This window comes from Conger conger, chromosome 7, assembly GCF_963514075.1.
Source record: "Conger conger chromosome 7, fConCon1.1, whole genome shotgun sequence".
Taxonomy (NCBI): Eukaryota; Metazoa; Chordata; class Actinopteri; order Anguilliformes; family Congridae; genus Conger; species Conger conger.
This window is the reverse complement of record NC_083766.1, coordinates 9,030,102-9,054,500: the sequence shown is the minus strand read 5'-3', so window position 1 is coordinate 9,054,500 and position 24,399 is coordinate 9,030,102. Positions and strand designations below refer to the sequence as shown.

The following is a 24,399-nucleotide window of genomic DNA, read 5'->3' as shown; positions in this document are numbered from 1 at the left end:
GCGGGCGCCGCAAATAAGGAACCAATCAGTTTTACAAAACACGTAAAGTTTTACTGCCTCCCGCATCCCATTCCCGCGAACAACATTACAAACAGCTCGGAAACCACAAGTGCCTCTTTCAAGAAAGGAGTACAGACGCAGGCGCAAACGACGGGCATGGCAGCAGCTCTCGGTGCAGTCGAAATCTCAGACAACTCAAAGCGCCGTCACGCATCAAAGGGCGAATTTGCCTGCGTGCAGTTTTTTTTTTTTTTTTTTGGGATGATTCAGGAACGGTGACGTCAGCGCTGCCCGCCGGTTGCTGGGGAGACCGCCGTTTCCGAGGCTTCCGCGGCGCACGGCCGGAGGCGGCGGACCGTCTCTGCCCGGCGACCCGAGAGAGCGAGGCGGCAACCCGCCCCGGAGCCCCCCCCCCCCCCGCCCGCCCTCTCCGCCCGTCCCGCCACCTGCATTAGCATACTCAATCAATCCAGGGCCCGCTGCGCACCGCCGGCTAATTGACGCTGTAATCCGGTCTAAGCACTGTACTGAGGAGCCGGGAGCTTGTCCAAAACAAACACCTCACTGTGGTCATCGACGCACTTTGGCCCGTGAGGACAGCAGCGAGTGCAGCAGGATGCCTGTGGAGCGCAGAGCAGGGGGGGGGGGGAGAGAACATGAGGCACGTTCGCTGTGAGGTCCCACAGCCTGGGACATAAACATCTGTGATACGGAGCGCACCACAGTACATGCAACATACATTTATCCTGTATAAATCACTTTGTGAGTAATTTCTAAAAGTTTTTTATTTGTATTTATTTTAAATAATATCTAATATAAAATAAATTATAAAATAGATTTATTGTACATGAGAGCAAGCAGTAGACAGGCAACAAAAACATGCATGTTCAAAAAAAGATATATTTTTTTAAGAACAGACTTCTAGTTCATTCAGAATTGGTTTATACTATAGCCACAATTAAAGTCAGGTTGATATTTACAGTTAACCTCATGACTGAAGTTATTTGCCAACAACAAAAGAAGTATCTTATAGCTCACTTACTCTACACTTCCCACGTCGTCATTAATAGTTTATAGAAGTCACAGTGGGGGAGCGGGTGGTAAGAGTCTGTAGCTCAGACAAATCTCAACCTGCATACGAACCCCCCCCAACCAGCAGGGGCTCATTTTCTATAAAGCAATCCTACCTCAATCTGTAACCCTCCATGCTTTATAATAATGTCATTTTTTTTTTTTATGTAGCTGACGCTCATCTGCTCTCCTTTAATAAAAAAGTGAATTTTGCAATAACATACACACTCTGAGCATTTTATTAGGACTACCTGTACACCTATTTTTTCATGTGATTATCCAATCAGCTAAAATGAGCAGCAGTTCTGCGGCAGAAATGCCTTGTTAATGAGAGAGGTCAGAGGAGAATGGCTAGACTGGTCAAAGCTGAGAGTAATGCAAATAACCACACAATAAAACAGTGGTATGCAGAAGAGCATCTCTGAACACACAACGCATCAAAACTCTAAGTGGATAGGCTACAGCAGCAGAAGTCTAAAAAAATAAGTCTAATAAATACGAAATAAAGTGCTCACTGAGTGTATTTTAACATTTTAGAACTGCATACACTGCGTATGACTGACAGGTTTATTCAGGGCTCACTGTACTACAGGTAAGAGAGCGCCGTGCTGCTCTGTGACTAAAGAGTGGAGAGGCGACTGGAAGGCCTGGTGTTTGTCTGAGAGGGCCTCGGTACCTGTCGCCACGGAGACGTTGAGGGACTCTACGGCGGGGTGCAGCTCGCGACGGGGGGCGATGGTGAGCAGGGTGTGGCAAAGCTGCCGCAACTCCGAGGACAGGCCAGCGCCTTCCCCGCCTGAGGAGCGACAGCGGAAATCAAAGGGGTGCAGCACACAAAGGGCAGGGCAGCATTATGGGACTCGTTCTATCAGGTGCCCAATCAAAAGAGTCAGTGTTCAATACGCCTGGACAACAGCCTCATGTGACTAAAATGGCAGCCGTGGTTTCGAAGCAATTTAGTGTCATCCGTGTAAAGTGTAGTGTAGTTAACGTAGGGTTTTCCGATGCAGGACCGGGTTGAAGGCTTACAAGTTACTTGCCTTTTCTCTTTGTTAAACGGTCCTGAGCATTTCAGGAAAGGCTGTCTTTACTTGTATTGTTCTGCATTTGTGTTCATCACTTTTGGGTCGCTGGGCAAACGTACTATCCGCCTTAATGGGAGATCAGACTCACAATTCCTTCTGCGAATGATCCAACCGCCATGCTTCCTTGATTGGGTGCCTGATCACAGCAAATGCTGCCCTCACATTTCAATAAATAAAACTCCTATGAGCCCTGAATGCGGGGCTCAAACTTGGGCTGGGCGATATAGCCATCACTGTATAATATTTTTTTGTAACTGCAGTAACAACTATCTCCGGCATGTAGCGTTAGATTTCTTTCACACTTAAAAAAAAAAAGAAGAAAAAATGTAATCATACCTGATGCGGTAGCACCAATTTTCAGGGCGAAAGTGAAATGCTTCCGGGGGAAGAAACATCACTCATATTTTCAATGTTGATATGGCAGCAACAGGGCCATGCTCTTTCCATACGGTAGATAAAAACATGACTACAAGGATAAAGAGTTCTGCGTTTTTCAAAACTAATAGGTAAGTTCACCAACATTGAATAGATACGAGTGACGTTTTTCTCCCCCGGAAGCATTTCACTGAAGTTTGGAGATGTGTTACCGTATCCATTAAGATTAAAGATGAAAAGAAGGAACAAAACCTACCGCCACCCCCCAGAGATAGTTCTTATTGCGCTAAAAAAAACTATTCTATGTACCAAGATGGCCAAGGAACACAGCATAGGTTTAGAAAGTGAGGTCGGAGAGGGCCGCAGGCCCCCCAGTTCCCACAGGGACCTCACCAATCAGCAACAGCGTAGGCCTGGTCAGCTGGAAGTCAACGCAGTGAAGGACAGGCATGTCCACGCCCACCTCGGCAGCCCCCACCGTGCCAATAACCTGCCATCCCTGGCTCACCTTCACCTGACGCCACAGAGAAGAAAATATCAACTTTGTCTCATTCTGGACTGTGGACACTCTAGCACTGCACCAGTTCGGTCATTCATATTCACAACAGAGTGATGAGAAACGGTCACAGCTCTGGATTCTGAACCAAAAAGCATGAGTTATGGGCCTGAATCACAGGTTCCCGTCAGCTCCAGTACTTTGCGTGTTCCCGGACGACGACCCAGCAAAATTCTACACGGTGGCGTGCTCCTGACCCCTGGTGGATGCGAATGGAATGGAACCAAAATAAATACTTCACAGAACACGCTCTGAAGAACAATAATACGAATACCTTCAACATATCAGTCAAGTTCTCGTAGCCGTACACCCCTAGAATCTCCATCACACCCGAGCTGGCTTTGCTCACGACGGGTGTCAAGGGACAGCTAGGAGGAAAGAAGTTAAGAGACTGGCTTAGGCACAAACATGACCTGTAGTACGTTCAAAATTACATTACATTACATTATTGGCATTTGGCAGACGCTCTTAGCCAGAACGACGTACAGTTGATTAGACCAAGCAGGAGACTGGAGCAATACAGGGTTAAGGGCCTTGTCTCAAGGGCCCAACGGCTGTGCGGATGTTATTGTGGTTATACCGGGATTAGAACCACCAACCTTGTGTGTCCCAGTCATTTACTTTAACCACTACACTACAGGCCGCCCAAAATCATTGAAGACTGTCCATTGCAGTACATCACTGAGACTTTTTTTTATGGTTTGAGAAGAAGGATGTTCCATTGTAAGGAGACATACCTGTTACGGATGCTGCTAGTAATCCTGTCCACCCCAAGGAAGTATGCAGAGCGCAGAATAGCACCAAGATTCATGGGGTCCTGAACCCCTTCCAGGACCAGCCAGAGAGGGGGCTCAGTATGGTCCCCAATAGCCTCTGCATCTCCCTCATCCGTAAGGTATTCCAGGGGAGATGCTTCCAGACACAGGCCCTGGTGAACGCTGGCTGAGCACAGCCTGTCCAGATACTTCCGGTTAACTTCCTGGATCGGCACCATGCGCTTCCGGGCCTCTTCGCAGGCCTTCTGCGGGGCTAACCTGTGGGGGGCGCTGTTCTGCTTTACGAACAACCGGTGCACCTCCCTCCTCCCCTCGACGAGAGCAAGCAGGCAAGGCGCTGCGCCAAAAAGCAACTCCGTACTCTGGCGAACTTTGGCTTGTCCTGCGATATCCTCCTCCTCCTCTGTCAAGTCGTCCTGGCTCAGTCGCTGGAGGTCAGACGACAACCTGCTTTTGGATCGGATCCCCGGTTCTGAGCGCGTCGGCTTGGCTTGGTTTTCGGTCTTTGCGAAACGCCGCTTAGCGGCTTTCCAGTCGTCTGGCCCTGATGGTTTTCCGACAGGCACCGACCGCACGTCGCGGCCGCTGATAGGGCTCGTGGCGCCACGCCTCTGTCTCTGTCTCTCTCCAAGTCCCGATCTATTTTCGTCTGAGCGCAACAGTGTCACAGAACAATGGTAGAATCGCCGCTGTGGATATCCATTTATACCCGATTTCAGTATAACGTCTCTACTGTTGTAGGCGCATCTGTAAAGCCACTGTGACAGACGCATGCTCAATCCCAAGTAAACCACCACTCACCTATGTTCTGCGAATTTCAGTCAAATGATGATGCCAGACAAATTATGAAAGAAAGAATTGTTGCACCTACGGAGACATACACGTGCTTTAGTTTAGACTACATAAACAATCCAACTGCAATTCAAATGTACACATGACACCTCAGAATAGTCAGCGAGTCACATTCATGCAATAAATTACATTTTTCGACAGGGTTTACACTCTGTAAGGTTGGAGGTCTGCACCACTACCTAGTCGTGACACCCCAGATTTAATTTAAACGTTAAATGGCATTGCATAGTTAATATTATTTGCAAGTATAGCGTCAGCTTTAGTCACCCGACTAGGCAAGCATCTAAACCAAATAGCAAAGGTGTTAAGTACAATCTGAGCGGCAGATAGTAACTTCATATGAGCGACAAAGCGTTAGTATCCCTAACGTGCCTTCCATGCCGCAAACGAGTTAACTTACTGCTGCTGGTTACCAATCTAGGTTTTGGATGATAAATTCTGCACAGTATTGAAGTTGTCTGTGACAAACACGTTGACGTAAACGTACTCACGAATTTGTGAAAATGTAATCTCTAACATTACATTGTTTCATAAGTTCAGGTAGGTCATGATGACTGCCGGTGTAGTTGGTTTCAGCGAGGTCAATTTAGTGAGCACTGAGCAGCCGCTTCTGTTTCCTGAGTCAACACACCTTCCACGTGTCAAATCAGGAAGTAGTACTTCTCACCGGTAAACCATCTGAAAAGAAATCACACAGTGCCCTCTCCTGGCGATTTTACGAGTTTACGTCGTTCGTACCGCGTGTAATTTTTTGAATATACACTCACCGAGCAATTTTTTAGGCATTTATTAGACTTTTTTTTTTTTTAATTCTACTACTTTAGCCTATCCACTTAGAGTTATGATGCGTTGTGTGTTCAGAGATGCTGTTCTGCATACCACTGTTATAATGTGTGGTTATTTGTGATACTGTCAGCTGTGACCAGTCTAGCCATTCTCCTCTGACATCTCTCATTAACAAGGCGTTTCTGTCTGCTGAACTGCTGCTCACTGGATTTTTTTTTGTTTTTGGCAAAATTCTTTGCAAACTCTAGACGGAACAAGACGGAAAAGACAAATTCAGGGTGAATTCTGAATTCTGTAAAACAGAAACTGAGGCAGTTAGATCAGCTGGACTTGCAGGAACCAGGTGGGTTGCAGGAGGAAAAAGGCAGCGTCCTCTATGTGAGACTGTCCTTTCTATCCAAGTTTCTCCATTAGAATACAATGTAGAGGACAAGAAATACAATAGAGGGGATTTTTATTTTTATTTTGCCAGGGATCATCATTTACGTCAGGTGACCAGGTTCACCATTTTGGTTGCATGACCTCCAACCCACCTGTAGCCTAGTAATTGAGTGTGTTGAATTTAATTAGGATGCACAGGGCTAGTAGTTTATCAGATGCCATTTCAAGGCCAACCACTATACTCGTGCCAGGGAAATGAAAATAAATTAATCGTTACCAACACTGGACTTGCAAATGGGTACCTGAAAATTGGACTTGTAACGACTACTTTGCAACGCAAGGTGCAATGCGTCACTACCCCTGTCAGGTACAGAATCCCTTCACACCAAGACACTTAATCGGAATTGACAAAAGTCCAGCTGTACAAATGCAGAACATTGAGAAAAATGCAAAAGAGGGCTAAATTTAAAATAAGAAATTAAATTATTATTGCACACTTCGGTGACACATTGGGTAATACTGAAGTTAAGTTTCCTGCATTGCTATGAAAAACAGTGCTGCCCTGCTCCGTGTTGGAGGTTTCGGTGAAGAGGTCTGAAGGCTCCCCACGTGTCTCACCCCATTGTTCTCGTGTTCCTAAAAGACAGGAGCTTGGGGAACAGGGCTAAAAGTTAGCGCTGTACAAAGAACCTGTGCAACCGGTCTGATGACTACACCAAGGCAGCTCCAAATGTTTCATCACTGCATCGAGCCCCGGTAGTGAAAGACAGACTGGACTTGGCTCTCTGACTACTTAAGCTGCTACATTATTCACAGTGGCGTTGAATCTGAAAATAAGAATAGTCTATTCAAAACTATTTTTAGAGTAGCAAAAGACCGGAGAGCTATCATTTATTTTTACAGCAGAAATTTTATGTTATTGTTGCCTTTAAGGCATATGTCCCTCGAATAGAATTTCAAAATGTACATGCAAGCCACTCCCAATTTTCCACACACAATATTTTCAGTTTAAACACCACTCAAAATATGTAAACATTACGAGGCACCATTATGATAATTCTACCTGTATAGAAAACACTCAAAAACACTTCCATAATCTGCTCATTTTAATTCAACTTGTTCTCTTAAAAAAAATTACATTCAGTAACATACAACAGCACAACAGAGGTAAAACAAAGGGCATTTTCAGGCCCGAACTGTTCCTGGCAAAACATCATGTTCTCATACACAACCACAAAAATGTAAGGTTTACACAACCACACCTTGTGTGTGAATGGCAAACCTGGGTCAAATGCATAATTGTTTGAGATCAAAATACATTTCTACACTTTAGTGAGCTTGTCTGGTGTATTGGAACCGATGAAATGCTCAAAAAGTGCAAACCCCCCCCCCCCCCATCCCCCCCCATCCCCCCCCCCCCTTTCTGGTCCTCTTGGTTGGTTCAATTGCGCCAGGCAAGATCAATCGAGCACAGAAAACGGGTCTGGCGAACGGCCACCGGTTTCTTCCCCGGTATCCTCCGCAGCGCGGCAGGAAGCCAGGAGTATGCACTCCTAAGCCAGTCCGCTCAGTCTCTCGCTCACTTCCCACAGCTTCCTGGCCACCGCGTCGTCTTTGCCCTTGGGGCAGACGTCCTGTGGAGCGCAGCGGGAGAAGTGGTGCCCGCTCAGGTGCTCGATGCCTTCCTGAACCGCACAGTGGAGGGTGGTCTGGGACCCGTCCACGGTGTCCAGGAACAACAGTCTGGCTATCGGCTCGATAAACACCTTCTGCCACAGGCCGACGTTCCGGGACAGCTCCGTTCGAACAACCCCTGCGCAAAGACAGCAAGCCGTCAGTCATGTCTCCCAACGCAGCACTCCAATCCACCACTGCATCTCAAACCACAAAGCATACAGGTTGTAGGTACCCATTTTTAGAAGGCACAATAGGTCATTTCAGACTTCTGACAGTCAAGATAGAAATTGCAGCAACAAGCAGAGTGTTGGTCCGTCAACTGTATATTTTGAAATCCGAATTTAAGGACTATAAAACATAGGCAATGGGCGAGTCAACATGTCAGTGAGCCTTTTTCAATCGTAGGAAGGGATTCACAATGGTCTTGTAACAATGTTTTAACACAAAAATCTTACCTATTGTACGTTTTGAGTAATGATACGCCCCCAAGGGTTGAACCCACAACCTCATGGGCACAAGGCACAAGGCCTGCGAGCCATTTGATAATGGCAGACAAGACAACCCCCGTCAAAACAGCAGCACATCCCAAATCGATGAATTGTGCCTTACCTGGGTGAACACTGTAGCAGGTGACATTGGTGCCCTTTAGCCTCTTGGCCAGCTCATGATTGAAGAGGACATTGCAGAGTTTGCTGTTGCAGTACGCATGGAAGAACTGCCAGCTGTACCTCCCGGTGCCCAGGTCTTTGTTGGAAATGAGGGAGTCAAAGTCTATGGTGCCCCAGCGGTAGGCCATGGAGGACACGGTGACCACCCGTCCCCCGCTGCCCTCCTTCAGCCGGTCCAGGAGGAGGCAGGTCAGGAGGAAGTGACCCAGGTGATTGACCCCGAACTCAATCCCAAACCCGTCCTCCGTGCGACCATCTGCCACTAAGCCTGAGGCATGAAATGGGTACAGGTTACACAGCAATAACATCAATTTGCTTTTCAGACATGCACCCAGACACAGTCTGGGGAAATAAATTTAAAAAAACACTCCTCCCAATGTGTAACAGTGCATGTCCTGGGGGCGGCATGGCTCAGGCAGTAAGAGCAGTCGTCTGGCAGTCGGAGGGTTGCCGGTTCGATCCCCCGCCCGGGCTGTGTTGAAGTGTCCCTGAACAAGACACCTAACCCCCAAATGCTCCTGACGAGCTGGTCGGGGCCTTGCATGACAGCCAATCGTCGTCAGTGTGTGAGTGTGTGTATGAATGGGTGAATGGAGAAGCATCAATTGTACAGCGCTTCGGATAATATATAAATATATATTATATATATATATATATATATAAATGCCTGCCATTTACCATTTATGTCCTTCCAGATTTTTCATCAAGCTTACTCGTGCACTGAGCGGTACATACCCGTCAGTGGCGTCCTAGTTCCACTCAATACACTAGCATGCATGCTTGGGGTAAACTGCTAAGAGTGGAGTACGTTTAATAACATCCCTGCACACACCAGTCCACTACCACCAAAGGCTCACCTGCATTGTTGATGAGCAGGTCCAGTCTTGGTTCTGTCTTTAGGAAGGTCTCGGTGAAGGAGCGCACAGACTGCAGGCTCCCCAGGTCCAGCTGCATGTACACAACTTCTGCGTTTCTACTTTCCTAGAAAGCAGGAATGCTGCTCAATAAATTCCAGAAATGCCACAAAACACAACGAACAGGAAAAAGCCCCATTATAACAACTCACCCTCTTGATGTCACTGACAGCAGCCTCTGCTCTCTGCTGATTTCGGCAGGCCAGGATGACTCTGGCCCCCCTCCTGGCCAGGTCTACGGCTGTGGCCTTCCCAATGCCTGTGTTCCCCCCTGAGAGTGAAACACCCGTTATAAAATATTACATTTCAAGCGGACAAGCACGACAGCGTTTTAGGGTCACAAAATTGTGGTGTTACATAGGTGCTGACGGGAAGCCTGAGTAAAATAACCTACTCCACAACTTTGGAGCACGTGTTTACAACATTTGATGGGAGATCAACCCGACGGTGTGCATTTGGGGTGTTTTGCAGCAGTCGCACCGGTAAACTATCGCAGAAATCATCAGTGCTGATGTTTGGGAAGTACTGTAGCCACTGCCGATTCAAAGGTCTGAATTTCATCGTGCAAATGGACCACACCTTTTTCACCGTCGATAAATGCAGACACATTTTAAATAAGCATTATTATATAATTCATTGATAGGCTAAACTATGCGACAAACTAGCAACCTGGCGGTAGCCTACTTAAAAAAACACACACAAACACGTTTTGGGAAAGCGCAAGTTATAACAAAAGAAATGAATCAACAAAACTGCATTTGTATGATAATACAAACTCACCCGTGATAATCACAGTCTTCCCGACCATTGCTGTACAGCTTTTACACTTCGACTTCTTGAAGAGTGTTTCGACAAGAATAACATAAACTCCAACCACAACCACAGCTGCCACGATTAATGCCAACATGGTATCGACTGGGATAAATCTATTCCCAGGTGCAGCAACGTCTCAGTTCGCCTGTGAACAGCGAGAGTATCTGCACTCCCAAATTAGGCAACCCCTTTTCTTCCTTCCTTTTGCTCGTTTTACCGGTTTAAGACTTTCGACGCGTCTCTCCTATGACAGAGGATACGTCTGCTTGGTGTAGCCTACTTGCTTAACAGGTCCTAAATCGTTTCTCGGTCCTGCCGTCCTTTGTGGCACAAATCAGGATTGACAGACTGGTAATAGCCCGCGTGATCCGTGCCGAAGTATTTTGGTTATGAAGGCCTACTATAGGCTACCTATTGGAATACACGTAACTTAAGCAGGTAACGTTGGCAATATAGTAACATTTTCTAACTCCATTGCGGTGTATGAACTGGATTTGGAACTGTGGCTAAGTATTCCGATGCATTCATTTCTATTTTAATTCTACAATAGCGCGTGTTTGACTTTTCTGTGAAATAATTGTATAGCCTAAACTTCATTTTAATATGTTAAATAATTTGAAAACATCTATATATATGAACAAAGAACTGTTGCACGCAATATCTGTCGATAACACTTTTGTAGGCACTTTGTAAATATGTAACTTGGCTTAATGTCGTAACCTACCTGCTACCAGAGGTAGGCTACGTGTATCGCACATCCACGTGATAGATATCGGTAAAATCAAGTCTTACCTTAAATGATTAGGCCTACAGTGCGCTGAGGGTTCATTATCTATGAACCCAGCAACCAATGCACAGTAGGCTACAAAAAGTACCGCTGCAGTTATAGAATACTTCTACAGTGGGCTTCAGAATTATTGGCGGCCTTGATAAATATGCACAAAACATACTGTAAACAAAAAAATAATATGGTAATATTATATGGAAATATTAATATGGAAATAAACACTATTTTCCAACGTGTCTGAAGTAGCCGAATGTGCCTTATTAATGATTCAATCGATTCAAACAAAGTCAAATAAAAAATGTATTTCCAAAAAAAATTGGTTTCACAATTATTGGCACCCCTGGTTTAATAGGGGAGAACACAATTAAGTTGTAACACAATTAAGTTAATTGTTCATTTCTCCAAAACGAAAGGCACTAGCTGAAAAATGGAATTTTCTGTGACTTCAGGTCAGCGTCCTGTTTACATGTCGTCGAAGAGTCTCTTTGGGCAGAACTCCAAGCACTATATCTTGTGATCACCCAGCACTGCTCATCACCAGGCTAATACCATTCCTACGGTGAAGCGTGGTGGTGGCAGCATCATGCTATGGGCGTGCTTCTCAGTGGCAGGTACAGGGCTCCTCGGTGACTGTTCATATATTTAACTATGCTTAGGCAGGGGTCTCGTAACCCTGGGCCATGGGGTCTGCATGTTTTGTTTTAATCATCAGAAAAATATTCTGACCCAGGAAACCAGACAAGGTAAGCTAAAAGTGTGATGAGCTCCCTTGATTGATCACTTAAGCAGAGGTAGGTAGTATGTGACATTTACTTAAGTAAGTTTAATAAATTGTACTTCTAAGAGGATACTTTTTACTGATACTCATGGATATTTGTAAAGGAAACCATAAACTTTTACTCTGTGACATTCAGCTACAATTCTCTCACTAGATTTTTCTGTTCAATTTTTTCTCAGAGAATTTTCTAGACGTGCATTGAAGATGGCAAATGTTAGCTAACTTTTTTTTGTACGCCACTAACGCTAATTTAATGTTCGGCACCGAACACAAGTGCATCAACTGCTAAAACACTTAACCAACATGTAAAATAAATGTATTAAATTTAATTAGTGAATTATTACCAAAATATATCACATATCAAATACATTTCTGAATTTGTTGATAGTCAGAGCAACCTGTTGGATCAACGTTTATCAAAATGCACAACTCACAATGAATAAAGAATAGAGCTTTATTAAGTTACAGAATAATCAATGTCTAAATTTAAAGATGGAGGTCAACTACCTGAAACAAAGAAGTAAAAGACAGTCACAAAAGAAAGGAAAGAAACCCCAGCGTGTGTCTCCCAAAACAGTCACAAAAAAGTGAAATGAAAGTCAAAAGACCAAAAGGCAGCTGAATCTTCCTGAAATCAGCGATGAAAAATTTCGAAAATTGCCAGAGCTGTAAGACCTCCTCTGTACACAGCAACAACAGATGTCAACCTCCCCAAATTGTTCACTATTTTGACCCCCTGAAAGTGCCCAAAATGTGAATGAAGTCCCGTATTTTATTTGCTTGCAAAAAAAAATAAAAAATACAAGAGCAGCACAGCGGCGGCACGGATGGTGCAGTGGGTAGCACTGGCAAATGTGCTCACAGCAAGGAGGTCCTGGGTTCGAATCCCCGTCGGCCGGGGCCTCTCTGTGTGGAGTTTGCATGTTCTCCCTGTGTCTGCGTGGGTTTCCTCCCACAGTCCAAAGACATGCATGTTAGGCTGATTGGAGAGTCTAAATTGCCCGTAGGTGTGTGTGTGTGTGTGAATGGTGTGTGTGTGAATGGTGTGTGTGCCCTGCGATGGACTGGCGACCTGTCCAGGGTGTATTCCTGCCTTTCGCCCAGTGTATGCTGGGATAGGCTCCAGCCCCCCTGCGACCCTATTCAGGATAAGCGGGTTCAGATAATGGATGGATGGATGGAAGAGCAGCATAGCTGGAAAGGTGTGGGAGAGGCAGAACTGTCTTGCGATCTACATATTAAAGTTCCCTTTAGTGGTGTTAGACGCAGGACTGAGCCCTATGATATTGTTATCAAAGGATTAATGATTTTACATGAATATTGTTGGAGGTACAGAAGCTCAGTTATTGGATACCTCTTCTGCTTGTAACAATAGAGGTGATACTTGTAGACAAATAATAGTGTAATAAACTCTCAGCAAAGTTTTTGGGGTGGGGAGGACCAGTGATAGGGACAGAACAGACCGCATTCCAGATGATTAACAGAGCAGGCTACTTTATTCATGTGGACAATGCAAGTTTGCTAAAATAATTTACAAACTATTTAGTCTGGGTCTCAAAGCCAATAATCAAAATTAGTTTTCAAACAACGTCTACTCTTATCCACCTCTAGTGAACAAATTAGTCTAGCGCATCATATCAATTAACTTCGACATATGTTCCATTACAAATGCTAGCCATGTTTGCTAGCAACCAAAGAATGTCATGCATCGTTAATGTTAATAACTAGTTTGAGCAATGATCTTGTGGCTGACATTGCCTTATTTTGTTGGATAAAGATTTAATTACTGTGTATTGTTTTACCATAATGTTATTTGAATTAGGCCCCATTTTAATTTGCATTTTGGACACTTTATCAGGTCTATATTGATCTTGCTGTATGTAGGCTATATCAGACTGTGATTCTGTAGTTCTGTAGACAGTGTACTTCTTGTTCTTTTATTAAATATTATCATTGAGTATTGAAGGGGCAGTTCACCCTCCAAAAAAATTCCCCTTACCCAGAGTACCATCTATCCATCCAGAAAATTTTGCAGAAATGTGACACATTTTCTAACGTTAGATTTGTACAACTTTTTAGATACAGTTCACCCTGATATAATGGACCTCTCCTTTTCTGGTAATCAGTGCGCTGCCAATTTACATTACAAAAAAGGACTCACCAGCAACATCTCTTTCTAAATATGGTGTCGTAGCGACTGGCGGACATCAGCAGAGCTGAAATGCACCTTTTGCACATCCGCTTGCACAGACACCAACTGGTGGTGGTGGTGAAGGAGTTGTTTCCTCCGAAGCACTCCAGTATTCATGTGTTTCTCCTGACAGAGAAAGCCACCCAGCTCCTAGTCCAGGCGCTTGTCATTTCCCGCCTGGATTACTGCAACTCCCTCCTGGTCGGTCTCCCAGCTTGTGCCATCAAGCCCCTCCAGCTGGTCCAGAATGCTGCAGCCTGCCTGACCACCAGTCAGCCCAGGTTGGCTCATGTCACCCCACTCCTCATTGGCCTCCACTGGCTTCCTATTGCTGCACGCATCTGAATCAAGGCCCTAGTGTTGGCATTTCAGGCTGCTAAGGGGACTGCCCCAACTTACATCCAATCCTTAATCACTCCCTACTCCCCAGCAAGACCACTCCGGTCTGCCAGCTCTGGTTGCCTTATGGTTCCCTCATGGCACCTGGCGGTAGAGCCGCACGTTCACGCCTGTTTTCCGTTCTGCTTCCTCAGTGGTGGAAGGACTTGCCTACCACTGTCAGGACAGCAGAATCCCTTCCCATATTTCTACGCAGACTAAAAACACACCTTTTCAGACTATACCTTAGTCCTTCCTCCTGATTTCCTCCCCTGTCCTTCCAATACCCCTCTTGTCTAACCCTAACCCTTAATAAAAAAAATTTTTTTTGCACTTTTTGTATAGAACAGTTCTTCATGCGTGTTTTGCTAGTTATGGATTCGATGCTTTTAACCTGTGGAAGAACCTATGTACTTGTTGGATATCGTTATTGAGTCCTGGTAATAGAAGAAATAGTTCTTGATTCAAATGTCAATTGTTTAAGCTCTGATGTTGATGTTCGCATGTAACTGTGGCATTACATTTGTAAAGACACATTGCTGTTGATTTTTTCAAAATTTAATTGTTGGCGTATTGATATTACCAGAAAAGGAGAGGTCTATTGTATCTAAAAAAGTTGTGAATCTAGAAGTACAGTCCCCTCCAAAAGTATTGGAACAGCAAGGACAATTCCTTTGTTTTTGCTATATACTGAAGACAATTGAGTTTGAGGTCAAAAGATGTACATGAGATGACAGATCCGAATTTTTAGGTGAGCAAAAGTATTGGAACATGACTGACAGGTGTTTCTTGTTGCCCAGATGTGTCCTGTTACATTACATCACATTCATGGCATTTGGCAGATGCTCTTATCCAGAGCGACGTACAACAAAGTGCATACCCATAACCAGGGATAAGTGCGCTGAAGGACCCTAGAGGGAAGTACAATTTCAACTGCTACCTGTACAACAAAGATAAGGACCAGGGCCTATTTGAATTATAATTTTTTATTTTTTTATTTTTTACAAACAAATAAACAAACAAAGCAAAAGTGACCAAACTTAACTATCCAAACACTGCTTACCTAGCATACTACAAATACCAATACACAAAGTAAATCACAAAGACAACAATTAAGGTTCACAGGGAGGTAGGGAGGGACGGGGAGAGGTGATGCTTGAAGAGGTCTTCAGTTTGCGCTTGAAGGTGGGTTAGATTGATCGGTTAAACAATAAATAGAGTGTCTACTCGTTTTAGCCTTTTATTTACTGAAATACTCTCTGTTCCCATTTGCTCACCTAAAAATTGGGTGGTCTGATACCAACGGTGCTATGTTCTAAGTAGTTCAACACATCTTTGTGTAAATACCAGGAAATGAAAGCTGAAATTCTGAACTCTTGTCTCGTGTTCATCTTTTTATCTCAACCACAAATGTATTCAGTGTACTGTAAAAACAAAGGAATTGGCTTTGCTGTTCCAATACTTATGGAGGGGACTGTATCTCTATGAAACTATCTGGACAGTACTCCGAGTAAGTGGAAACATAAGCTCCTTTAATGCCCCTTTAAATCCTATGAAGTAACTTACTATTCAAGTAGTTTTTTCATAAGATAACTTTATTATTCTTTGCTACTTAAGTAGTTATTTCAATGACTAGTTTCACTTTTACTTCAGTTTTTGCTACACCATCCACCTGCAACTCTCTGGGTCCTGGGTGGTTGTAGACCCCTGGCCCAGGGACTTCATATAAAATGATATTCCCAAACTATCATGAAGCACTCATGGGCACAAAATAATTTTTGTTCGTGTTTTTCAGGAGTGCAGAAAGGCAGGTGCTGATGTTCTTTCAGCACAGTCCGCTCATTACATTACATTACATTATATTATTGGCAGTTGATTAAGCAGGAGACGATCCTCCCCTGGAGCAATGCAGGGTTAAGGGCCTTGCTCAAGGGCCCAACGGCTGTGCGGATCTTATTGTGGCTACACTGGGATTAGAACCACCGACCTTGCGTGTCCCAGTCATTCACCTTAACCACTACGCTACAGGCCGCTCAGTCTCTCACTCACTTCCCACAGCTTTCTGGCCACTGCATCATCCTTGGCCTTGGGGAGAAGATCCGCCACGGCAGAGTTGGAGAAGTAACACCCACTCAGCGGCTCAATGCCCTCCTGGAGGGCACAGTGCAGAGTGGTCTGGGCTCCAGAATCTGCATCTACGCAGAACAGCAAGGCTACTGGAATGAGGAGGATCTTCCACCATATACGAGTGTAACGAGCTATATCCGTTCTGACCCCTCCTGTGGAACAGAAAATCTCTGGTGAGGCTCTCTACCAAGCATGTATTTCACAAACAATAAAGCTAAAGCTCCAAACGATACTCTTTAAATAATACACTTGTTCAGCCCTAAGAAATGAAAGAGTTGAGACACATTTAACACAACCTGGTGAGTTATTTTGTATCTTTTAAAGACGAACATAAAATATTCAAGAGAGAACAAAGATCATAATCCCTTTCAACTATATATACTGATCAGTCAAAACATTAAAATTTTCATGATTAAACATTTGACCACCCGCCATATTTAAACATGCATGGGATCTATTCCTACATATGTTTCACCACATGCATATTTATTTTTTAAATAAGAAAAATTACCAGTACCAGTACCAAGATATATAAATAACAAAACAAAGCACCCCTCCCCTCCCTTACAAGATTTGAGCTTACAAGATTTCTATTTTCATAAAAAAATGTAACTTTTGAATGCAATTCACTTATGATTATCTGCTTATATAAGTACACATATCATATAATGAAATAGTAAGTGTTTATAGACAAGGTTGTACAGTTGAAGCATTTTTAATCACGAAAGAACTGGTTCTAGCGGGTGGTTTTGATATTGGGGCTGATCAATATATATTCATATGTACTGACAAGATTTCCAGCTTTGTGTACTTGCACTTGTTGTTTTGTGTCAGTGTTGAAGCCACATGTTCGGATGGTTTTGTTATGAATATTCATAATTGGTGTGCTTGAGGAAGGACTGCTGGAACTAAATATCTTTTTCAGTAAATATAATGGGGTATGCCCCCCAACCTGTAACATGGAGTATAGTATACCAGTCATCCAAATATTTGTGGACCTCTTATACCTCTCATACTTCGTTCACTCACCATTTTGCTTCAATGACCGCAGTAACAGACTGCACTTGGTGTTGTTTTTTGTTTGTCACATGCAGAAATATGACTGCAGCCAATATATTTCTTGTCTGCACAACTGACCCACCTCACTAACATTTTTTATTTGATTGTACCTTAAAAAAGGGCCATTCAGAATGGTAGTTACAGTGCAACCTGTAAGTATTTGGACAATGACACATTTTTGTTGTTTTCACTCTACTCCAGCAACCAAACCATTCAAATAAAACAACTACAACTACTGTTTGTGGTTAAAGTGCAGACTTTAATTTGAGGGGTTTTACATCCATATTGGGTGACACTTGTAGGAATTAGAGCTCTTTCATACATAGTCCCACCAATTTTAGAGGACCAAAAGTAATTGGACAGATTAGCACGCACTGAATTAAAGTCATCATATTCAATATTTTGTTGCAAATCCTTTGCAATCAACAACTGCCTGAAGTCTATGACCCATAGACATCACCAGACAGGCTTCCCTGTTGATGCTCTGCCAGGCCTATAATGCAGCCCTCTTCTGTTTGTTTCAGGAGCTATTTGCCGTCAGTCTGGTTGTCAGCAAGTGAAATGCTCAACTGGAATGAGGTCAGATGATTGACTTGACTTATTCTAATTTTTGACTCCTTGGTTGGTTTGGCTGTATCTTTTGGAACATTGTCCTGCTGTAGGATGAAGCGTCGTCCAGTCAGTTCTGATGCATTTGCTTGGATGTTTTCTACAGACTTTGGCAGTCAGCAGCAGCGACGTCATCAATGAACATAAGTGAGCCAGTTCCAGTGGCAGCCATACATGCCCAAGCATGTGCAAAAACACCACATCCACCAGGTTTCACAGATGAGGGTGGGGGGGGGGGGTGTACTTTGAATCATGAGCGTTCCCATTTTCTCCCAATTTGGTGGCCATTTGTACCCTGTTTATCATGAATTAATGCATGTGCCTCCACCCACCCCCAGAGCGGACCAATAATTGCCGCCCCCTTATGTGCTGGCCATACTCGGATCTGGCAGGACCGGGATAAAGTCTGCAATTTTACCACATTGTTTTATTTGGGATACAAAGCAAAAACACCCAAAATGTGTCACTGTCCAAATACTTACGGACTGCACTGTATGTGCAAATGATCCTTGCAAACAAATGTAGTGCCTCTGATGTCGTAACATAATGGGTTCCAGCTTCTGGTTACGTTTGACCACGGTGCTGGGTGCACACTAACCTGGATGCAGGCTGTAGCAGGTGACACTGGTTCCTTGCAGTCTCTTGGCCAACTCATGAGTAAAGAGCACATTGCACAGCTTGCTGTGGCTGTACAATTGAAAGATCTGAAAGGCAGTGTCTCCCACACCAAGCTCTTTGTGGGTGCTCAGGCAGTTGAAATCAATGGATCCATAAATGTGAGCTCTGGAGGACACATTTACCACTCTGCTTGAGCCAGACTCCTTCAGACGCTCCAACAGCAAAAGAGTTAACAGGAAGTGACCAAGGTGATTGACACCAAAGATCATACCAAAGCCATCCTCTGTCTTTCCTTGCAGGAAGATACCTGTACCAGGGATGCAACAAATTTCCATCAATGCTAACACAGAACATTCACACAGCACACAGCAGTGTGGCATGATTATTTAACAACTGAGCCTTTAAAAACAATGCCAAAGCCCAGAACAAGTCACTGTTTTTAGATTATTGAGCAACAAATATCTGAACTAGAATTTCATTAACAAAGACTCAACTCTATGAATGCATAATGCATAAAATGGGAAATATGATTAGTGTGATTCTGTTTACTAAGAGGTGGCCTGTAGTGTAGTGGTTTAGGTAAATGACTGGGACACCAAGGTCGGTGGTTCTAATCCCGGTGTTGCCACAATAAGATCCGCACAGCCGTTGGGCCCTTGAGCGAGGCCCTTAACCCTGCATTGCTCCAGGGGAGGATTGTCTCCTGCTTAGTCTAATCAACGGTATGTCACTCTGGATAAGAGCGTCTGCCAAATGATAATATAATAATAATAAAAACATAATGCGAGATAACATGCGCTCTGTTGTACAAAACCTAAAATGGTGTCACCTGCATTGTTGATGAGCAGGTCCAGTCTTGGTTCTGTCTTTAGGAAGGTCTCAGTGAAGGAGCGCACAGACTGCAGGCTCCCCAGGTCCAGATTCATGTACACCACCTCATCATTCCCACTTTCCTGAAGAACAGGGTGGAACTTAAAGAATGGCAAATGTACCTGGGCTCAGTAACTAAAAAAAGGCAGAAAAATTGACTTCTCACCCTCTTAATGTCACAGACAGCAGCTTCTGCTCTCTGCTGATTTCGGCAGGCCAGGATGACCCTCGCCCCTCTTTTGGCCAAGTCCAGGGCTGCTGCTTTCCCAATGCCTGTGTTGGCCCCTGAGTGATAGACAAAACTCAATGAATATAGGTAGGATAAATAATAATTCCCAAAACACTGGCTGAGCAGAACAGAACATGAATATAGCCGCAAGCAGCAACTGACAGCTCCAAGCAGCAGTTGGCAAGCATCCATAACTTTGATGGAGAAAATCTACACAGGCACCCAACCAATGCACAGACTCCACACAGGAAGGCTGGATTTGAACCATGGACCTTCTTGCTCAGAGGTAACCCTGCTAACCACTGGTTAGCAGGACCACCATGGACCACCATGCCAGCAGGGATCTTTGCCAGTGTCAAATGATAGAAGTTATTTGGTTATTTGCTTTAAGCGTTATGCTGATTTGTTTCATTTTCCCATAGTCACCTTTTTACCCAGTTGAACCAAAGTATACAGACAACCTTGGTTCATTATGGCAAATATGTACATCCAGTTTCGCGAGAATATGACTTTGCTTTCAGTCGTTATTAGCATTTATGACATACATCACATTTATGACGCCCACATCAGTTTCCATTGGCTGTTTATTGAGCCATATTGTAACATATCAAAAATGTTCATCATTTGAAGAAGCCTGGTCTAAGGAGGCAATACACCAACTGTGCAAGTTTGATAAACTATAGTAGTGCCCCCTATTGGCCAATTCTACCCGAGATTTACAGGTTAGTACACACTGACCAGTAGTACACATGGACCAAATTCGAAGATCCTTGCTCATTGATCCTTCTAATGTAATCACACAGGCACCTGCAAAACATGCAAACTCAAAAAGGTTTTGTTTCGATGTCATTAAAAGCAGACGCTCGTGGCGTACTGAGCAACAGACGTGGTCGACCAAGGAAAACAACAGCAGTTGATGACAGAAACATTTTGAGAGCTGTGAAGAAAATCAGTCCGTGACACCACAAACAATTTCCACAGGGCAGGGGTGAATGTATCTCAATCAACCGTTCGAAGAAGGCTGAGAGAGCAGCAAGATGAACCTCTCATGATCTGAAACATACAAGCTCATGAACTGAGCATGGTGGAGGAAGTGTCATGGCTTGGGCTTGCATGGCTGCATCTGCAGTGGGCTCACTAATCTGTATAGATGAAGTAACTCATAATGGTAGCAGCAGGATGAATTCAGAAGTCTACAAAAACGTTCTGTCTGGCAACTTAAGGAGAAAAGTGTCCAAACTACTAGGGAGGAACTTCATAATGCAGCAAGACAATGACCCAAAACACACTGTCAATACAACAAAGGACTTCATTAGGGAGAAAACATGGAAGGTTTTAGACTGGGCAAGTCAGTCACCAGACTTTAACCCAATTGAGGAGATTGAAGGGAACCCCTTGTCAATGGGTCGCAGGCGTCATGCAGTTATTGGAGGCAAGGGATATGCTACCAAATATTGAGTGTTATTTACTTTCATTTACTTAAATACTCTGTTACATTACTTTTGCTCACCCAAAAATTGGTTGGGTCTGATGCCAAAGGTGCTATCTTCCAAGTCGTTTAACACATCAAGGTGTAAATACCATTAAATAAAAGCTGAAATTCTGAACTCTTGTCTCATGTTTATATTTTTATCTCAAACCCAAATATATTGAGTGTATTGCAAAAACAAAATAATTGGCCCTGCTGTTCCAATACCTTTTGAGGGGACAGTAGGTTTTGAAATTGAGTCTATTACTTTTGAAATAGTGTGTGCAAACATTTGTAAATTGGGCAGTAAAAATGTGCTGGTGTTTTGGTCGTTGAGCCTGAGCAATTAATTACATAACATAGAGTGTTATGCTAAGTGTGAAGAGTTTTGAAAATGTCAATTTTCAAGAAATGCTTGTTGCAATTGAAAAAAAGAAAGAAGGAAAGAAAACGAATTAATTAATTGCATGAAATCATATGGTATACTACTTGATGGTTTGGATGGAAATATATGGCCTAATGCAAGTGACAGGCAAGATATGGGGTCGTAAACACATATGTAAACAGCCTAAAACATTTTGTCAGTTTATTTTTTAGGTTTGTGTATCACGACTAAATGATTGCTGATGTGAACTCATGATGTCATGTATTGTTTGAACAGTGGGCCGTTGTGTTGTTTCTGTTTGAATCTACCTATTCTCAAAACCTGCACAGTTGTTTCTAACAAATCCGAACAATGGAGAAAAACTGTAAAAGCATAGGGAACAGATGAAAACGTAGTAAGTGAAATAGTGTAAGATCAGTCCTCTACCGCCCTCTGGCGGTGAGCAGGGATCATTACATTATTGGCATTTGGCAGACGCTCTTATCCAGAGCGAGGATCATGATAATACTGTTATTATCTAAGTAAATGGTAAATAGTTGGCATTTATATAGCACCTTCTTCCAAAGCACTGTACAATTCATGCTTCTCATTCACCCATTCATACACACACTCACACACCGATGGCAATTGGCTGCCATGCAAGGTGCCGACCAGCTCATCAGGAGCATTTGGGGGTTAGGTGTCTTGCTCAGGGACACTTCGACACAGCCCGGGCGGGGGATCAAACCAGCATCCCTCCGACTGCCAGACGACTGCTCTTACTGCCTGAGCCATGTCACCCATGACTGGTTAATACTTATTCCTCCTCACAGTTTTTTGCTTAAGTTTTTCACCATCTAAATATCTATATTTGCAAGTTATTTTCTAGGGCCTATATAATCTGTTGTTTTCACATCATGCTGCCAGTTTTGAAGTGGTGCTGTAGCATCATCTAGGCGACTGGCTTATGAATAATATTACATATAAGAAGACAAAGAGAATATTGGGATAAAGATGAACCTAATTTGCAAAAGTAATGTTTTATGCTTACACAACTGAATGCAAATCTGCCTGAGCTGTGGATGGTATGAAAAGGGTTTGTCCTGATCTCATCTGTTTGTATGTACGTTATCACACATATACTGCAACTTGGGTTGATTGCATCAGTCATTCTTCTTTCCCAAACACATTCAAGTAATCCTGAACAAGAAATAAGGTCAAAGGTCAACACACTGCACTGGGAAGCTTCTTAGTATTACCCATGCAGAATAACAGCAACACCTTGTTGCTTGATTTTTCTGTCCTACTGGGCCCTCATTTATAAAATGGTATGTATCTTAAATATAGTGACTTAAGCAGAAAACCATGACTAAGTAGTTCACACTGAACTCATAGGCTACTCTCCAGTGTTTGATTTATTTTCCTGAGCCGCACAGAATATATTTTTCATTCATATTCACCCCTTCACGTGTATGAACCCAGCACACAAAAAACAAAACAAAAATCTTTGCAAATAGTCAAACATGGAAGCCTCAATTAACTGGCTTCATGCGCCATTGAGCAGCTCCAATCGGAATCATAGATATCCTCCCCTGGAGCAATGCAGGGTCAAGGGCCTTGCTCAAGGACCCAACGGCTGTGCAGATCTTATTGCGTGTCCCAGTCATTTACCTTAACCACTACGCTACAGGCTGCCATATTTAACTAGCCTTCAACTATAAATTGGGACAATTTGTAATTATGAAATGTACATTTTCGTAAATATTTTCCCAATGCACCTGTACCAACCATTATTTAACAAACTGCTACACGTGAATGAAACCAATGATTAAAAAATCACCTTAAATTCACATACATTTAAGACAATAAAACCAATAAAACAATTGCTTCATATGTATTTGAAAGCCAAAGTGAAAATATGTCGAACTACTGTTAATGTATGCCTATTATTGATTAATTTCTGATTAGGTGTATACCGCAACCAACAGTTTTCCTCAGGTAAATGTAAAAGTTGTTGCTGATAATAAACTCACCAGTTACGATCAGTCTTCCCGTGCAATTTAGCCGAGCTCTTACACCTTCGTTGTTTAATGAAAGTATTGTACACGATTAAATAAATCGCTACAACTCCTCCTGCGATAAGAAGACCGGTATACATGCTAGCTCGCACACAGCTGTGGAGACGAGAAGCCAACCTGTAAGTTATTAAGTCAGTAAAATATACTGCGATCTTTATTATTCACTCACTCTGAATGTTAAGAAAACTCCCTGTTCACCGTATACATAAACAATATGGTAAGAAATTGTCGAAACCCTAAACAGATTTATAACTGCAAGGCTTCTCAGTTTCATTAGAGTTGCGTTTCTCCGTCACCATTGGCCGTGAGCTCGATCGTGCTTGCAGAGCAAACCACTAACCTATGCCCGACAAATGTACGTGGCGTCTAATGCAAACAAGATATGAGGCAAAGATCATAAACAGGGTTAATACCGGCTTGGTAACCTGCGCGCAAACTTGTGGACTAGTTAGTGCGTAAATCAAACGCGGAAGTGCAGGTGACTCAAGTACAAAAACTGGCAAGTACACACGGAAGGACATTGTTGTCTTGTTGTACTTGGGACTACACACTACATACTATTCACGTATATTATCATCTGGCGTACACAAGGCGATTTTAGTATACGAGCAAAAGTAAGATGGATTGTCGAACATACAATCGAACATCATGCGCTGCTGCATACTGCCACAAAACCATTAACAAACATGTAACATAGCCGGCTCTTCAAACATTACTCCAGAGATATTGTGAAGTTGTTTCCTATCTGTTAGTAACATTACTGCTATTGTACGGAGGACTAGCTAGCGCTTATCCTTATGTTTATGTTTTCTACGGTCTGTGGTTATCAATGCTGGTGCATGCGCACTGCAAGTATGCGTGTGGGCAATGTTGTTGAAGGGGAGGGGGG

The 24,399-nt window shown here is 43.4% G+C and overlaps 3 protein-coding genes and 1 long non-coding RNA gene across 9 annotated transcripts; 1 reads left to right on the top strand and 3 right to left on the bottom strand.

The window, feature by feature from the left end:
- Positions 1-429: 429 nt before the first annotated feature.
- mrm1 (mitochondrial rRNA methyltransferase 1 homolog (S. cerevisiae)) lies at positions 430-5,368 on the bottom strand. 4 transcript variants are annotated; one of them, XM_061249739.1, is made up of 6 exons: positions 5,116-5,368; positions 3,825-4,730; positions 3,362-3,455; positions 2,925-3,045; positions 1,748-1,867; positions 430-620 (listed from the first exon to the last, which is right to left on the bottom strand). In XM_061249739.1, the coding sequence occupies exons 2-6, from the start codon at positions 4,634-4,636 to the stop codon at positions 571-573; spliced, it is 1,197 nt and encodes a 398-aa protein (XP_061105723.1). In that variant the 5' UTR covers positions 4,637-4,730; positions 5,116-5,368; the 3' UTR covers positions 430-570. The 4 variants fall into 4 exon arrangements, with proteins under 4 accessions (XP_061105723.1, XP_061105722.1, XP_061105721.1 ...); XM_061249738.1 differs by having other exon boundaries at positions 5,203-5,368; XM_061249737.1 differs by having other exon boundaries at positions 5,207-5,368.
- Positions 5,369-7,302: 1,934 nt separating this feature from the next.
- Positions 7,303-10,351, bottom strand: LOC133132619 (dehydrogenase/reductase SDR family member 13-like). Its single transcript, XM_061248161.1, has 5 exons — positions 9,922-10,351; positions 9,294-9,412; positions 9,085-9,208; positions 8,169-8,495; positions 7,303-7,695 (listed from the first exon to the last, which is right to left on the bottom strand). The coding sequence occupies exons 1-5, from the start codon at positions 10,046-10,048 to the stop codon at positions 7,436-7,438; spliced, it is 957 nt and encodes a 318-aa protein (XP_061104145.1). The 5' UTR covers positions 10,049-10,351; the 3' UTR covers positions 7,303-7,435.
- LOC133132622 (uncharacterized) lies at positions 9,930-18,098 on the top strand. Of its 3 annotated transcripts, XR_009709150.1 has the most exons (5): positions 9,930-10,392; positions 11,191-11,352; positions 16,147-16,388; positions 17,799-17,853; positions 17,990-18,098. It is a non-coding gene; the product is annotated as an uncharacterized LOC133132622 (long non-coding RNA). The 3 variants fall into 3 exon arrangements; XR_009709148.1 differs by having other exon boundaries at positions 17,799-18,085; XR_009709149.1 differs by lacking the exon at positions 11,191-11,352 and having other exon boundaries at positions 17,799-18,085.
- Positions 14,858-23,970, bottom strand: LOC133132621 (dehydrogenase/reductase SDR family member 13-like). The gene is made up of 5 exons (XM_061248164.1): positions 23,466-23,970; positions 19,538-19,673; positions 19,331-19,454; positions 18,482-18,808; positions 14,858-16,367 (listed from the first exon to the last, which is right to left on the bottom strand). Exons 1-5 carry the CDS (start codon positions 23,588-23,590, stop codon positions 16,111-16,113), a joined length of 969 nt encoding a protein of 322 aa, XP_061104148.1. The 5' UTR covers positions 23,591-23,970; the 3' UTR covers positions 14,858-16,110.
- Between the last annotated feature and the right edge of the window lie 429 nt (positions 23,971-24,399).